The sequence below is a fragment of the Mercenaria mercenaria genome, chromosome 18, assembly GCF_021730395.1.
Source record: "Mercenaria mercenaria strain notata chromosome 18, MADL_Memer_1, whole genome shotgun sequence".
Lineage (NCBI taxonomy): Eukaryota > Metazoa > Mollusca > Bivalvia > Venerida > Veneridae > Mercenaria > Mercenaria mercenaria.
This window is the reverse complement of record NC_069378.1, coordinates 44,146,188-44,161,042: the sequence shown is the minus strand read 5'-3', so window position 1 is coordinate 44,161,042 and position 14,855 is coordinate 44,146,188. Positions and strand designations below refer to the sequence as shown.

Sequence of the window (14,855 nt, the reverse complement as noted above, 5' to 3'; positions counted from 1 at the left end):
CAGAAAAACGGACGGGCCTGATTATTCAAAGTGTCATTGTGTCATTAATCGTTAGTTGTTAATTTACATTTGATAACAGGATCCATGTTGTTCGCTTTCAAAGCATATTGGAATTAGAGAAACTGTTAGCGAACAGCATGGATCCTGACCAGACTGCGCGGATGCGCAGGCTGGTCTGGATCCATGCTGGTCGCAAAGTCACTATGTTGGTTTTCTCATGGCGCGGCTTATATGGTTTATGTTTTCTTTGTTTGTGTTGGGTTTAACGTAGCACCGACACAATTATAGGTCTTACGACGACTTGTATGGTTTATGTGATCAGACGATATGTTATACCTGGACGGATTTGACTTGGACTTAGATTATTAAGACCACGTGCTTGCGTTTAAACTAAATTGCAGTTAAACTTACCAAATGGGAAGCGTGATATTTCATAGTGAGAATTGTAGAACAGTAGCACCCACAGTGTGTGCCTTCTCTTTGCACATTTTTTCGTCTTTAGAATAGACAGATGAATCCAGGTCTGGGTCTCTAAAACTTAGTAGCCAGTGGAAGTCAGTTCTGGGATTTGAACACTAAAAAAGTCTTAAAACTAGACAGTCTCCAGCTGTTTGCGGTTACTTTTGTCTAGAAGTTTATATTTTATCGGACACAAATAGGCCTATAAATAATGAACAGGGGTGTCTTTATATTACAGATAAAGTTAATAAACAATAAAAACGACTAAGATGCAATTATACTTTATTAAGTATTCTAAGCTTTAGTAGCAGAAACATAGTCAGTTAAATTCTATATTGTTGCCATCTGGATATCGTTGTCATCACTGTTTTCATATATCGTCTGGTTTTGGCTGAAATATAATAAATAAAGTGTGTTATCTAAGCTATAGATTGTATCCCGTTTGTAGTGTTAGCTTCAGCTTTTGCGTTAGGGTCATTTTCATATAAACAAGTCCCTTTCGTCATAAATATATAGTCAAACCTCACAGATATCCTTCACTACATGGTTGTTACTACTTTTTCTCTTCAGTAGCTATACATTTATGTAAGAAAACATGCATTTCAATTTGCACATTTTTCCACCGAATATAGCTCTAAATTTAAGTGTGTACATTTCCAGAATATGTCATTTATCTCCATTAAAATTTGTTTTATTTGTTACAAAGAGAAACCAAGAGGCATTCCTCGTTTAAGAAGATTAGCATTAATAAAGCAAGATCTTACTTTTGATAAAGAAATTGACTTTTACTCATCGCTTTCTGTTGCATCATCGGTATCTTCGTCCGCTGCCCCACCTGAAAACCAACAAAATATAGCATGCAGTCCTTTAGAAATGAAAACAAAACCAAACAAAATGAATTTACAATTCAACTCCCCCCCCCCCCCCCCCCCCCCCCCCCCCCCCCACCACCTCCCCTACATATTTTCAGTATATTAAAGGATAACGTTCGCTGTTGCCCAAGAATGTCCAAAACAATGAAAATGTATAAATGCAGTAAATTCCAAGGTTTTTAATTTATCAAAAAGTATTGTTGTGCCAAACTGCATTCATATTTGACAATTTATTCATTATTGAAGACAATATCGGACATAAATGATAATGTTTTAAACATTATGAGTACGGTAAACCTTCAGTTTTTGACGATTATTTCAAACAAATCTGAAATTTTCAATATTAGCACCGCTCTTGTCCACAACCAAAAAAAAAAAAACTATATACCTATAATTTTGTGAAAGAAGCTGACCCTGTGGTTATAATTTGTCGCCTTTTTCTATGCTCAGTACTAAAATCGTTCCTATGTGACGCAAAATAGCAAACAAATTGCTCGTTTCCTCAACATTTTGTGATTTCAGCAGCATTCAATTACGTGTTTTGAGCAAAATAATAAATCGTATTAAAAGAAGAAACTATATTAAAAAGAATTACAGTTAAAATTGAACACACTGGTATCATCCGATGTATACTTTTTCCAGATATTATCAATTTGAAAACTTTTCCAAATTGTGCTTTAAGGTAATATATAAACTTTTTCCTTTTTTTTGCATGTCAGACAGGATTTTCCCGTGCTTTTGCGGTGCTAGAAAAACTCATCTTAACCAGGGGTGTAAGATGGCTCACGTGCTATAATTTATGAATGAATGCGTAATTTCATACGCTACTATAACAAAATAGCGCCTTAAAGAAAACCCTTCGTTTTTCTTTATACCTTTTACAAATTGAAGAATAGGGCATGCAAGAAAAAGAATCAATCACTGGCAGCGGGTAGTTTAGGCGGAAACTCGGCAGGAGCCTCGTTACCGCCTAAACCGTGATCCTCGTGCCGGATATTCCAATCTTTACCCGCAACCAGTGAAAGATTCTTACAGTAATCACTTATTTATAATTATAATTACAGCACAGCCTTCAGTCTATATCTTCATATATGCTAAAACTCTAACAAAGTTGCTGTGATATCAATACTTACTACAAGTGTACTTTAACTTGAATCCAGGGTAAGAAATTACATCATCACTACTAAAATTGATAGTAACAACACTCCCATTGCTGATGAGTTCGCCGTACGGAAGAAAGGAAAATTTAGTACTGTCACAGAAAGCGTCTCCACAAAATCGTCCAATATCGCCTAGTCCGATGAACTCTCCTAAACATAAAATGCATATTAATTAATTCTTAATAAACGGTTTCTTGGATGAAAGACTTATTTTGCATAATAAACTCTTATGAAGACAGAAATAGATGCAATGATTTACTTAAAGACGTATCTGTGAGTTTTTTATATAGGCAAAGAAGGAACATTTTAACTAGCGGAGAGAATTTTCTTAACTCATTCAGGCCTGATAACTTATCTCTGATAAGAGTCTAAGGGTTTATCTACAGCTGAAGTCTACAGCAAAAGTGATAAGCTTTGCATGAACACAGAGCATCAAATCAGAAACAAATTTATGAAAAAAAAAATCACTGGAGGTCCCGGTGCTACTTTTTGAGTTATCTGCACCCGAATGCAAGATTTTTGCTCTTTTAGGTCATTTTCAAGTGCAGTAAACTCAAAATCTAGCATACGGATACATTACTTCATTTCACATTATTTTTGTTATTACATTTCCAGTCATTACGCAAAGCTTTTAACCATTCTATCAAACAGAATTGTTGCTGTGTTTCAATGAGTAAACATACTGTATTTTTCTGAGAAAGGGGCATAATCTAAAGAAATTTTCTAACAGTATTTATTTGCGAAGCGATTTTAGAATAAAATCCGTCTGATAGAATTTCTGCAAAGGCTTTGTACAGTTGCAGGACTTAAAGTAACAAACACTAATTTGAAATCAAATAAAGTGTAACTAACCATTTTCTTGAGTTATCAGTCCTTGAAAATGACATAAAAGAGCAACTCGCAGTCAGGGGCAAATAACTCAAAACGTAGCACCGGGACCCCCATTTTTTGCATAAATTTGTTTTTGATATGATTCTTCATAACCATGCAAAGTCTAAGAAAATTCTCTCGATAGTTAAAATTTTCCTGCTTTGCCTTTTTAAAGCCCACAGATACGTCTTTAAAGATTATGACATGCGTTTGATTTACTGATGTAGGGATAACGCATATGTTTTCGTGTTATAACGTCTGCAGAATCCCGAGGGATTCTGAAGATGTTATAACACGAAAATAGCATGCACTAACTCAATTCTAGCAAAAAACGCGAAAAAAAACCCCCCAAAAACGAGTAAATATACGTTTAAAAAAGTGAAAATTTCAGGGGTGCGGCTTATGCGTCGAGGTGGCCAATACGTCAATTTATTTTTTCTAAATGGATCTTTCTTGCGACCTATGCAAAAGTTTTAATTCTGAGAGCCGATCGAATCAAGTAAAATGTACAGAATGGACAATTTTGCCGAGAGGGCCTTTGAAAACAACTCAAGAAACTTACATTCGGTGTGATTACCTGTAAATACAACCGATTTCAATGACTATTTATCGGGGACGGCCTTTATACGACATAGTCGTGTCTGCCGCATAGGCATAGAAGTGTATAGGCCGCGGCCAATATGCCGGAGCGGCCTATACGTTAAATTTTATTTCTGATATAGTTAAAATATCCGGCTGCGGCCAATACGGTGCAGCGGCCTATTGTCCGGAAAATACGGTACATTATCCCTCAACGTCATTAAATTTCATGAAATGCGCGAGAATATCCGAGTTTTTTTCACGTTGACGTCATTTCCATTTGAATTATCCGTTTTGGGGCCGTAATACGTTTACGCTCTGCCAGGAAACGAGCATCTATGACAAGAGCTGTCCGTAAGACAGCGCGCTCGACTTTTCTCAGTGCAAGTTAAAAAGGGGCATAACTCTGTTAAAATTCAAATTATAGTTATGAGAATTGTGTCTCCTGGTGTAGACTTTGATAGTAAATAACTATTTTCAGTTTCAAGTCAAAAGCTTCAATAGTAACAGAGATATTTGACTTTTAAATTATCAAAATATTTAACCAAAAAATCTAAGTTAAAAGAGGCAAGATTCTGTCCAAATTCAAATCAGTGTTATGGGGATTGTTTCTCCTGGTGTAGACTTTGATGGTAAATAAGTATTTTAAGTTTCAAGTCAAAAGCTTTGATAGTAACAGAGATATTTGACTTTATCAAAAACTTTAACTAAAATTTCTAAGTTAAAAAGGGGCATAATTCTGTCAAAATTCAAACCAGAGTTATAGGAATTGTGTCTCCTGGTGTAGAATTTGATAGTAAATAACTATTTTGAGTTTCAAGTCAAAAGCTTTAATAGTAACAGAGATATTTGACTTTATCAACAATTTCAACAAAATTTCTAAGTTAAAAAGGGGCATAATTCTGTCAAAATTCAAATCAGAGTTATGGGGATTGTTTCTCCTAGTGTAGACTTTGATAGTAAATAACTATTTTAAGTTTCAAGTCAATAGCTTTGATAGTAACAGAGATATTTGACTTTATCAAAAACTTTAACCAACGGCGACGCCGACGCCGACGCCGACACCGACGCCGACGCCAGGGCGAGTGCAATAGCTCTACATTTTCTTCAAAAAGTCGAGCTAAAAAGGTGTTATAACAGTACGTGAGCGCGAGAATCTCTCTGTTAACACACGTTTTCTTTCCTGTTAAAACACCCCCAAAATGTGCCAAGAACGGCAGTTTTATGCTAGAATGCATATTTAGCAACTTTTACATTTTAGTTAGAGTATTCCAATAACTTAAGATATGTGATTCAATAACTTTGGTGTAATTGTGACACGTTATTTACAATACAGGTTTCGAAATGTACTTGAAAATTGGAATGCGTTCAATAATCTATGTGAATTACATCCGCAAATGTTATAAGAATCGTTTAATATGCTTATGTCCAAACGCCTGAAACGGAACAGTATTACAACCATCACAACAGATTTTAAAGCCCCATGCCTCCAGATTTGGCTAAAAAAAGTCTTTCTTAAACAGTTTCAAATTGAAGTTTGGTAATATTATGAACATTAGAATATGAATGTTTGTTTTTAAAATATTTTAAAAATTCCAAATCAAGAAAAGAAAAAGCTGACTGCGTCGGGAATCGAACCCCTGACAGCCGCGGCAAAAAGACGTCGTCGTAACCAGTAGCGCTATCATAGCAGCAGAAGTAATTAATGACTTCACAATATAGATATTTATAATCGAGACAGTGTACCTGTAGTAAAAGCGTGATAAGAAAGTAGTAAAAACAGCGAATTCTCACGTGTTTCCGTAACATAAAGTAAGTTTTAAAGCCTTCTTAACAAATATAGCATTTTTTTCCAGATATCTAAAAACGTATTTATTGTTGTTGAACGATCTGGATGCATGACGCTTTTAGGTTTTATTTAAAATCAAATAAAGCAAAGTAATATTTGCCCGGGCTGATAACCAAATGGAAGATGTAGTGTGCACAATTTGCCCGGGCTGATAACCAAGTGAAAGATGTAGTGTGCACAAATTGTTCCGGCTGATAACCAAATGGAAGATTTAGTGTGCACAATGTTGCAGTCAGACCCAGACCCATTTATTGTACAGATAGGGAAATAATACTTTTATTTTTTGCTCACAGAATACTAAAATGTAACTGGTTTCATTTTATAACATTGTAACGCATAGAAGGTAATATTTTGTTTTGTTTCTTGCTTCTTATCTAACAAATGAAAATGTAAGGCTTACAGATATGTACATAAGTCAACATACCGTTATCTATTGTGACCCAATCATACATGGCACAATTTTCCACTCCTTCTAATGCAAAGAAGTCAAAATTGATAACAACGTTCTGTTCGGGTGTCTCACATCTAATTATCCAGGTGCAGTTTGCATTATCAGGGTATAGTTGCATATTTTTAGCGAAATTTGGTGATGTCACTGTCTCATTTCTGTCTGCATCGGCTAATAGCTCTCCTCCGCAATCGGCTGTAAATATAAAAATGTAACTGTCGTGTAACATACCTATAACTACATATATATATATAAAAGAATGTTTCCAAATTTACACGAAATTCGTTGAAATTAAGAAGCACTTTGATGTACTAGAAACTATTGAACGCATGGTCGTTCTGGAAATTATTAATAAGAAATATAATTTTCCGTTCAATTATTCTACTTTTAAGCATTTTGAAACAATATCCAAACAGCTGCCAAAACACCTCGCTATTTTTTTTTTGGCCATTAGATAGTAAATAAATGCAATTAAACTTTGTTACTGTGAGTTTCGTGACACTCATACCAACAGTAAGATCGTTCCGAAAAAAAAATGTCAATGTTTCTAACACTAAACACATTTTTAAATTTAAGAACTTCAAGGTGTTGTGACTTTTTCACCGTAGAAATGAATAAATAAATCAGCTTTATCCATTTGACTGTGAGAAATTCTACGTATAAGCATAAAACAAATCAGCCTTTTATGTGCAGTATCGAGATTCAAATAAACAGCCTTCGTGTTTTGTAGATTTGTACGGTTGCATTTTTCTGCATCCACTTAAGCGGATAGTTTTTAGCGAAAATTCGTATAGTGTTGGTGAAATTTTTAGTGAAAATACTTCACGATTGTGCCAACTATAGCGTACGATAATATATAAATGATAACGATAAGTTTTGCAACACCATGCTTGCTTTCTTGAAAAAATATTGTTTTTCTGTAAACGATAATCTTGGAAATATCATCTTATAAACTTTCAGGAAAAATGGATATCGTCAATGATTTAAACTTCACGCAAAAATTATCTGCTTCAGGCTATGCATAAATATGGCAACAAAGCCTTTGTTTTCTCGAAAATAAAAGATTTTTTAAGACACGATGCAGATAAATGTTCAGGATTACAATCGCTCCTAAATATTAGCGAAATATAACTTACACCAATTCTTTTATAATTGCCGTTTTAGCAGCAGACGAACGGCAATGACAGTGAGAATTGTTAACATTGAAGCAATCATTTTACCAGTTTCGAGATGATGTCAATCAATAGGAAATCAAACCACATACACTTCTGTATCACGTGAAGTCATTACCATTCGCTGTCAGTCAGTTTTATGACTAAGACTGACTGTCATTTATTGCTTTCAATGATTCTTAGACACCGATCAAGGATAACACGGATACCACATGCTATGAACATATCATTTTATATTGGCGCGTGTTTCATTGCTTATAACGTCCGTATACGTAACACATAAACCACGTATAAAGTATCTTGAACGGTCGTCGACTTGATGTTCATTTAGTCTAGCTTTCAACGCGTTTAACGAATATATTTGTTTCTAGCTGTAACATTGCAGAATCCTTTAGAATTCCGTGATGTATGAATTAACTTATCGGGATGTTATAACAAGAAGCAAACTGATGTTATTCCTGCATTATGAAATTTCGATAAAACATTTTAACTTTAAAGTAAAAATAAATAAATACTATACTTACTAAATATTACGGTTGATCCAGTCCAGACAATACAAACTGTAAAACATGCATAAATAAAAGCAGCCATCTCAAATTTAAGACACATTTTGTTATCTACCTAAGACAATTGTTTGCTCACTTATCAATCTGTTCTGTTTCGGAATAAAGTCAAAACGTAAGCAATGCACAAATTTATTTCAAAACATCTGCACACGTGACATTGTAACTGACTGGTGGGAGGACCCATATGAAAAAGAACACCCTTTCGCGTGTTTTCCCACTTGTAATTTATGGCATGAACAAATTTATTTCAAAAAAATCTACACACGTGACATTGTAACTGACTGGTGGGAGGACCTATATGAAAAACAATACCTTTCTGCATGTATTCCCACTTGTAATTTATTGCATGAACAAATTTCAAAACATCCACCCACGTGACATGGGAGGACCCATATGAAAACGAACGCCTTTTCTTGGTTTTTCTACTTGTAATTTATTAGTAGTTGAGGTAAAATTTAACATACAATTTAAATCTTTCATGTTATGTTCATTATCATCTCTGTATCACTTTCAGTATTGCTTCAAGGTGAAAATGTATTCAGCGTGTGCTGTTCATTTAATCTCATGATTCTAAAATTAACACATATTGTAAATCAAATACGTTTCATTATAAAGTGTTAAGTATAATAAACAAGAGGGTCATTGACCCTAAAGCGCTCACCTGTGTACAAAGCTTCAAGTGTGTTTGTATGACGTAATGGTACAACTACAGAATTAGGTTCCTTCTATGTTAGCCTAGTATATTAAATATACATGTCAAACACATTTTAGAACCAAGGGCAATAAACCAATTACGGTAGACAGTAAACTCTGATATCACACGCCAGATATCAAGGCTCTAGCTGTATGGATTCAGAGAAGAAGGTTTTTATGCTATGCCCCCCCCCCCCCCCCCCCCCCCCCCCCCACCTACTTTGTAAGAAGGAGGGGTAAATTGTTTTTCAGATGTCGTCGTCCTGTCGGTCTGTATGTCGGTATGTAGCCCAATCCGTTTCCGGACGCTTGGGCCTAAGACCATGAAAATTGATAGGGAGATTGGTCATAACCAGCGGATGACTCCTATTGATTTTGAGATCAGTAGGTCAAAGGTCAATGTCTCAGTGACTCGGAACAGATAAACGGTTTCCCGAAGATAACTTAAGAACGCTTGGTCCTAGGATCATGAACGTTGATAGGAAAATTGGCCATTACCAGCAGATGATCTCTATTGATTTTGAGATCAGTAGATCAAAGGTCAAGGTCACAGTGACACGGAACAATTAAACGTTTTCTGGATGATAACTCAGGAATGCTTGGGCCTAGGATCATGAAAATTGATAGAAAGGTTGGTTATGACCGGCAGATAACCCCTATTGATTTTGAAGTTAGTAGGTCAAAGTCCAAGGTCACAGTGACCTAGAACAGTAAAACGGTTTCCGGATGATATTTCAAAAACGCTTGGGCCTATGATCATTGAATTAATAAGCAGATGACCCCTATTGATTTTGAGGTCAGTAGGTCAAAGGTCAATGTCACGGTGACCAGGAACAGTTAAACAGTGTCCGAATCATAACTCAAGAACGCTTGGGCCTAGGATCATGAAAGTTGACAGTGAGGTTTAACACGTCCAGCAGATAACCCTTATCGATTTTGATATCAGTAGGTCAAAGGTCAATGTCACAGTGACCCAGAACAATTAAATGAGTTTCGGATGATATTTTTCAAGAACTCTTGGGCCTAGGTAGGATCATAAACGTTGATAGGGAGAATGGTCATGGCCAGCAGATGATTCTTATTGATTTCCAGGTCAGTTGGTTTAAGGTCAAGGTCACATTGACCCGGAACAATTAAACCATTACCATTAACTTGAGAATGCTTTGGCCTAGGATCAGGAAACGTAATAGGAAGGTTGATCATCTCTTTTGAGGTCAATAGGTCAAAGTTTAAGTTCACTGACCCAGAGCAGTAAAACATTTATGTACAGTGGCCAAAGCATTTTTGTTCCATGTGCAAATGCTGAATGCATCTAGTGTGTGTGTGTGTGTGTGCGTGTGTGTGTGTGTGTGTGTGTGTGTGGAGGGGGCGGGGGAGGGGTTGCATTTCGTGTTCTACGAGCTCTTGTCAAAGTTTCTTATATATAAGCCTATAGTAGGTATATGTCACACACGGGGGCGTGGCCATTTTTGACCTTGGAGCAACACTTTGGACAATTATGGTAGAGAGTCAAACCCGTATATCACATGCCAAATTTCAAAGCTCTGGAGAAGACTATTTTTGAATTCTGATAGCTGAAATCCTATTTTAAACCAAAAAAAGCCTTATGTTCAATGAACTGGAACCATTTGAATAGTTTTGGAAGAGAGCTACCCAGAGATCATATGTGTAAAGTTTCATCAAAATCAATTCAGTCGTTTTTGAAGAGATGTCCTTTAAAGAAATTGATGACGAAAAGTGACCACGACCTCCGGCGGCCATGTTTTTGACGAATCAAAATTTATAGAATGTCACACAAGGACCATTTCTGTGAAATTATTTAAAGATTTGACTAGCAGTTTGATACAAGAAGATTTTCTAAGTTTCTGCTTTTTACATATAGGCAAAAGTGACCACGCCCTCTGGCAGCCATGCTTTTTGTCGATTCAGACAATTTGAACACTCTTGGTAGAGGGCCACAAAATGACCATTTGTTAAAAATTATTTTAAAATCGGGCCAGCGGTTTCACACAAGAAGTTTTTTAATTGTTCCTCTAAATAAATATAGGGAAAAGTGACTACGCCCTCTGGCGGCCATGTTTTATGACGAATCAAAATGATTTGAATAATCTTGGTAGAGGGTCACACAAGGACCATTTGTGTAAACTTATTTTAAAATCGGTCAAGCACTTTCACAGAGGAAGATTTTTTAAAATTTTCCAGGGAAAAGTTATCACGCCATCTGGCGGTCATATTTTTTGACTTATCAAGATAATTTGAACAATCTTGGTAGAGGGTCACACAAGGACCATTTGTGTGAAATTATTTAAAATCGGGCAAGCGCTTTGACAAGAAGATTTTTAAATTTTCTCTGTAATATACATATAGGGAAAAGTGATCACGCCCCCTGGTAGCCTTGTTTTTTTTTTTTTTTGTTTTTTTTTTTTTTTTTTTTTGGTTGATTCGGTATAATTTGAACAATCTTGGTAGAGGGTCACACAAGAACCATTTGTATGAAATTATTTCAAAGTCGGACCATTTGTTTAGGAGGAGATGTCGTTTGAAGTTTTTTCAATTTTTAGATCTGGTGCCCCCTAAATGCAACAAAGTAAAACCTTTTGAACAACTTTGGTAGAGGACCATCCAAGGAACATCCTGGCCATGTTTCATCAAAATCCATTCAGTGGTTTTGGAGTATATATCGTTTTAACACAATTGTTGACGACGGACGGACGCACGCACGGACGCACACACGCAGATAGACGACGGACACAGAGTGATCTAAAAAGATCACAGTGTCAAATTGTATAGATTCTTAAATCTAGAACACAGTTGGTTGAAAGGGGTTTTGTTATACTGCCAGTCGCTAGGTAGTTTGATAGTTAGGTAATCCGTTTGAAAATACGTGTACATACGTCATACGAACCTTCTGTATGTACAATGTTAACTAAGGTTTTAAACCGCTTAAAGCTGGTAGGTCAAAAATATTCGGGATCCCGGTATATCCCGCTAAGATCCCGGTATATCCCACCGGATTTCCATATGAATTCCCGGTGGAATCCCACTTGAAATCCGGGATTCCCAATGAGAAATCAAAATGGGATCCCGCCGGGAAAACCAATGTTTCCCACTGAGAATCCCACCGGAAGGCAATGGGAATCCCGAAAATTTTTCCCGCTGAAATTCGCACTGAAATCTTACCGAAATCCTTTCGGGATTTCCACGTGAATTTTCAATAGGGTAAGTATTGGACACGTCCCAGTTTGTTTTCCTATTGAAGGAAAAAGAAAATACAAACACAAACACAAGCTAGGACATTATCAACAACAAAATATGTTTTGTATGTGTATAAACTAAGAGTTATATGAAATAAAACTTGAACAAAACAATATAACTATAAGACGTCAGAGCGACAATCGTTATTTTTATTTATTTATTCATTTTGTCCTAGTGCGTTTGCTTTGTGCGAGTGTGTGTGTTGGTTGTGTACACCCGTGCGTACTGACTTCACGTCTTGTGCGGCTGCGTTTTTTTAACGTGGCTTTCCCTCTTGTATATTTATCCTTGTTGTTTTGCACAAGTCAGCGGGTTGCAATTTCAATTTCAAACTGAGAATTTAAAATCAGTTTGAAGAATTTTGTCACGATACCCCTGATTTCAACTATCATTGATACATAAATCGCCCATGAATATTGCACAAAGTTCAACGACGACTTGACGTGCTCGCAACGTATGACAAGCCCAAGGTAAATGACGAAAAAAGCAGAACAGGGACTCAGCATCATATTTAATCATATACAGAACATCTGCTGCCAATTGTCAGTAAGAACAAAAGCAGTATATGAATGCCGCTCAATATTTAAGCATATCTAGGACATCTGCTGCCAGTGGTCAGTGAAAAGAAAAGCAGTACACGAATGCCGCTCCATATTTAAGCATACCCAGAACGCACTTTAAACTTTGGCTGCCGGAACGTCAAACTTCTGACTGCACTGCGAATCATGTCAATGTATTCAAAAACGGACTACGTAGTTGACCGTTTGTCTGACCATCTGCGGATGTCTTTAAACTACTTTTGTACTTGTAGCATGTGTAAATGTTGAGTTCTGCTCAACCCGGGGCTAGAGGGCGTGGACGGTCGCATGCATTTCCACTACCGTCCATGAACAGGCTCAATCAAACCGATCCTGCAACATTTTCGTATTTTCTTTTGTCGTGTTGAGCGGCCTGTGGAGTTTCCACCTTTTTTCTATTTTACCTTGTATCACCATTTTCAAAATATTCTATCTTTTTTTCCAAACTGATTAGATCTACTTAAGTGTAAGAACATTGTTCAAAATAATGTTAACTTCAAAGCTGAGCTTAAGGTAGTCTGTCATCTCAAAAATATATTGCTTTTGTTTCTAACACGGTACATGTACAACAGTTACATGAGCTATTCTGATGTCATCGAGTCAACAACTTGTTTTTACACTATATAATACTTATTATTGAAAAACAAACTTCATAGACATAAACGTTTTTATATATAGTTCAGAAATTATAATAATTGGGAATAACAGTATGGCATTAAATGAGAGAAGTGAGTTTAACGTATGTATGCGCAGTTGTTCTCAGAATTCATTTCATCCAACCCTGAGCCTTCCCAGACCAGGATCTATCTTTTCCTCCGACAATACAATTTGCACCTTTTTAACTGTTCCGTACACGCATTTTTTCAGTGTCAACAATTAATCAAAGGGTTAATACTTTACAGAATTTGTTTCTTGGATAGCACGACTGTACCAGTATCTATTTCGTCGGAACTGTCTTGATCAGATTCATAATGTATGTTAACGAATACCAATTAAAAATCTATTCAAACACCCTTGTATTTTACTTTCACATTCAGTGGTGCTAAACGAGGGGAAAACAGTCGTGTGGTTACGTGTTTGTTCTATTATAATACTGTACAGTTTGGTGAAAATAAATACATCTCGCAATTTGTGCAGATGAAGCTCGTATCCAACAATTAGACATTTTTTGTTAATATCATAAGTCTTATTTTGGAATTATGAAACATGTTTAAACCATGTCACAAAAATCATCAGATGTATGTGTGTGTGTGGGGGAGGGGGGGGGGTGGTGGGGATGGGGGAATGAGGGTTCTTTAAAATACAGACACAGTAAAATATAAAGCGTTGCCACATTCCACTTTAATCCACACCTAGCTTTGATATTAGACTTTAATTCACAATGATCAGGATAACGGTTCTTCAAGACCTACCATTATGTATCATCTGTTACAAGTGCCATTGTACTAAAAATGTTAATACAGTAAAACGTTCGTCGTTGTTGAAATGAAGTATCTAAGGACATCTTAGAAAAGACTGAACGGGAGATGATTATTGTCTATAATAAGAAAAAGCCACATGAAGTCAGGTGGAAGATCAAGGTCACACTGACATTGAAACTGAAAAGCAATGAAACATGTTATTTATTTAGCCTTCAATTTTCATGGAATCATTGTCTGTGGTCAGCAGATGACCAGTTTTGATCTGCGAAAGAAATCAGAAGGTCAGTGATATTTGGGCTGAAACGGTTTGGTCGGAGAATGTGGACATACATTCTTCAAATTTCATAAGATTGATATCTCTGGTCAGTAGATGATTCCTATCTTTGTCAGAGTCAGAAGTAAAAGGCCATCGACGAAAGTTTTATTAAACGGTTTCCGATCAATAACTGGAGGTCCCTTGTGTTGCAGCCGCCTCAGTTACATAGACGGTAGTTTGTGACAGGTAAAGCGTCACATGTCAAGGTCCCAGGGTCCTTGAGAAAAATCGTTTCAATAACGTAAAACATTCTTGGACCTATGACCTTAAAAATTTCTATAATAGCCTGTGGTCAATTGATTACGCATATTATTTTCAAGAGTCAAATGTCATGGTCATATCTTATAAGGTTATCATGTCAAAGTCCAAAGTCACTGCATACGTGTACAACACTGACATTTACATACTTTTGATGATTGTCTGTGTTAAAAAAAAATAACACTTGGTTCAGCAGATGAAAGGCGAAGTTCACATCAAACTTGAGATTGGAAAAGTCGCAATCACTTAGACCTTTAGCCACCAAAATGCTCAAGAATACGACCTGTGGGCAAGCGGTCAGTAGATAAATGGCAGATGATATGCACATTGGCCTAGGGCTAAAAAACGGTTTATCTTCA

General features: G+C 36.3%; 1 protein-coding gene across 1 annotated transcript; it reads right to left on the bottom strand.

Moving 5' to 3' along the window:
* Window positions 1-724: 724 nt before the first annotated feature.
* LOC123538988 (dorsal-ventral patterning tolloid-like protein 1) lies at window positions 725-8,089 on the bottom strand. The gene is made up of 5 exons (XM_045323431.2): window positions 7,934-8,089; window positions 6,214-6,432; window positions 2,465-2,641; window positions 1,224-1,294; window positions 725-850 (listed from the first exon to the last, which is right to left on the bottom strand). Exons 1-4 carry the CDS (start codon window positions 8,016-8,018, stop codon window positions 1,245-1,247), a joined length of 531 nt encoding a protein of 176 aa, XP_045179366.1. The 5' UTR covers window positions 8,019-8,089; the 3' UTR covers window positions 725-850; window positions 1,224-1,244.
* Between the last annotated feature and the right edge of the window lie 6,766 nt (window positions 8,090-14,855).

Excerpts from the sequence above, each read along its gene's own strand:
- LOC123538988 (XM_045323431.2), bottom strand. The coding sequence starts at position 8,018 with ATGTGTCTTAAATTTGAGATGGCTGCTTTTATTTATGCATGTTTTACA. Across the intron at positions 6,433-7,933 it reads TGGATCAACCGTAATATTTA|CCGATTGCGGAGGAGAGCTA; the intron begins GTAAGTATAGTA and ends TTATATTTACAG. Across the intron at positions 2,642-6,213 it reads TTGGGTCACAATAGATAACG|GAGAGTTCATCGGACTAGGC; the intron begins GTATGTTGACTT and ends TTTTATGTTTAG.